At 61.1% G+C, this 1612-nt stretch overlaps 1 protein-coding gene across 1 annotated transcript in view; it reads left to right on the top strand.

Moving 5' to 3' along the window:
• Positions 1-1612, top strand: part of BCAM (basal cell adhesion molecule (Lutheran blood group)) — a 13811-nt gene extending 12199 nt beyond the window's left edge. Inside the window, exons 14-15 of the mRNA XM_011963032.1 lie at positions 997-1114; positions 1208-1612. Of these exons, the coding sequence (XP_011818422.1) occupies positions 997-1114; positions 1208-1213 (124 nt within the window). The 3' untranslated portion in view covers positions 1214-1612. The remainder of the gene's footprint in view (positions 1-996; positions 1115-1207) is intronic.

The raw sequence follows: 1612 nt of genomic DNA, 5'->3' as shown, positions 1-1612 counted from the left end.
TAATCCACAGCCATCCCTGACTCCATCCTCATCCCCAGCTACAGCCCCAAACCCAACCCCAGACTAATCCACAGCCATCCTCAACCCATCCTCATTCCCAACTACAGCCCCAAACCCAATCCCAGACTAATCCACAGCCATCCTCAACCCATCCTCATCCCCAACTACAGCCCAACTCATCCCCAACTACATCCCCAACTAAACCCAACCCAGACTAATCCACAGCCATCCCCAACTACAGCCCAAAACCCAACCTAGAGCCATTCCCAAACCCATCCCCAAGCCAAAATCAACACCATCCCCTCCCTAATCTCCTCTCCTGCCCCTAGTTCAGTCTCATCCCCAACTCTATCCCTGTCTCCAATCCCAACCCTACCCCCAATCTCTCCTCAGCTCCAGTCCATAACCCCCTTCAAATCATCCCCATCTAAACTCCTCTCCAGCCCTGGCCACATCCCCATCCTCCCCAACCTCCAGCCCCAACACCCATCCCCCTGAGCTCCCCCTTAACTCCAGTTTCTCCTCCAATCCCATCTCTCACCATCCAGCCCTCACCTAGCCACTTCCCAACCCTAGTCCCCCACCATCCCGAAGCCAACTTCACCCATGTCCCCATCCCCAATCACCCTTGTCCCCATTCCTGACTCCAAATCCAACCCCTAAGCCTCCTCAAGCCCCTCCTCATCTAACCTTGTCTCCAGCCCTAACCACATGGCCATCTTCACCTCCAATCCGTAACCATCCCAGACTGATCCTAAAACCAACTCCAGCTCCATTCCCATCTCCAACCCCAACAGCATCTGCATCCCCATGCCCAACCCTAACCCCAGTGCCATTATCAGCCCCTACCACATCCCCATGCCATCCCCACCCAGCACACCCCCATCCTCACCTCCATCCCCAGCCACATCCCAGCCCCACCCACCCCCATCCTCAGTTCTTCCCCCTGCCGTGTGCACCTCCAACACGCCTGCACCCGATGCCTCTTCCCCGCAGGCCGCCAGGGGAGCCAGAGCTGAGCCACTCAGGGTCGGAGCGCCCAGAGCAGACCGGCCTTCTCATGGGAGGTGCCTCTGGAGGAGCCAGGGGTGGCAGCGGGGGCTTCAGAGACGAGGTGGGTGAGGGCCTGGGCACCCTGGTGAGAGGGACCTGCTGGGCAGTGGAGTATGCCCGTGGGCACAGGCTGACCTCTCCATCCGCTCCCCAGTGCTGAGCCAAGAACCTCCTAGAGGCTGTCCCTGGACCTGGAGCTGCAGGCATCAGAGAACCAGCCCTGCTCACGCCGCCCCCGCCCCCGCCTTCCCTCTTCCCTCTCCCTGCCCAGCCCTCCCTTCCTTCCTCTGCCGGCAAAGCAGGGACTCACAGCGGCTGCCTGCCTCTGGGAGGGAAGGAGAGGGAGGGTGGGTGGGTGGGAGGGGGCCTTCCTCCAGGGAATGTGACTCTCCCAGGCCCCAGAATAGCTCCTGGACCCAAGCCCAGGGCCAGGCCTGGGACAAGGCTCCGAGGGTCGGCTGGCCGGGGCTATTTTTACCTCCCGCCTCCCTTGCTGGTCCTCCCACCTGACGTCTTGCTGCAGAGTCTGACACTGGATCCCCCCCCCACCCTGCCCCTG

Source organism: Colobus angolensis, unplaced genomic scaffold, assembly GCF_000951035.1.
Source record: "Colobus angolensis palliatus isolate OR3802 unplaced genomic scaffold, Cang.pa_1.0 Scaffold60, whole genome shotgun sequence".
Lineage (NCBI taxonomy): Eukaryota > Metazoa > Chordata > Mammalia > Primates > Cercopithecidae > Colobus > Colobus angolensis.
The sequence above is the reverse complement of the archived record's forward strand: the minus strand, read 5'-3'. Positions and strand labels throughout refer to the sequence as shown.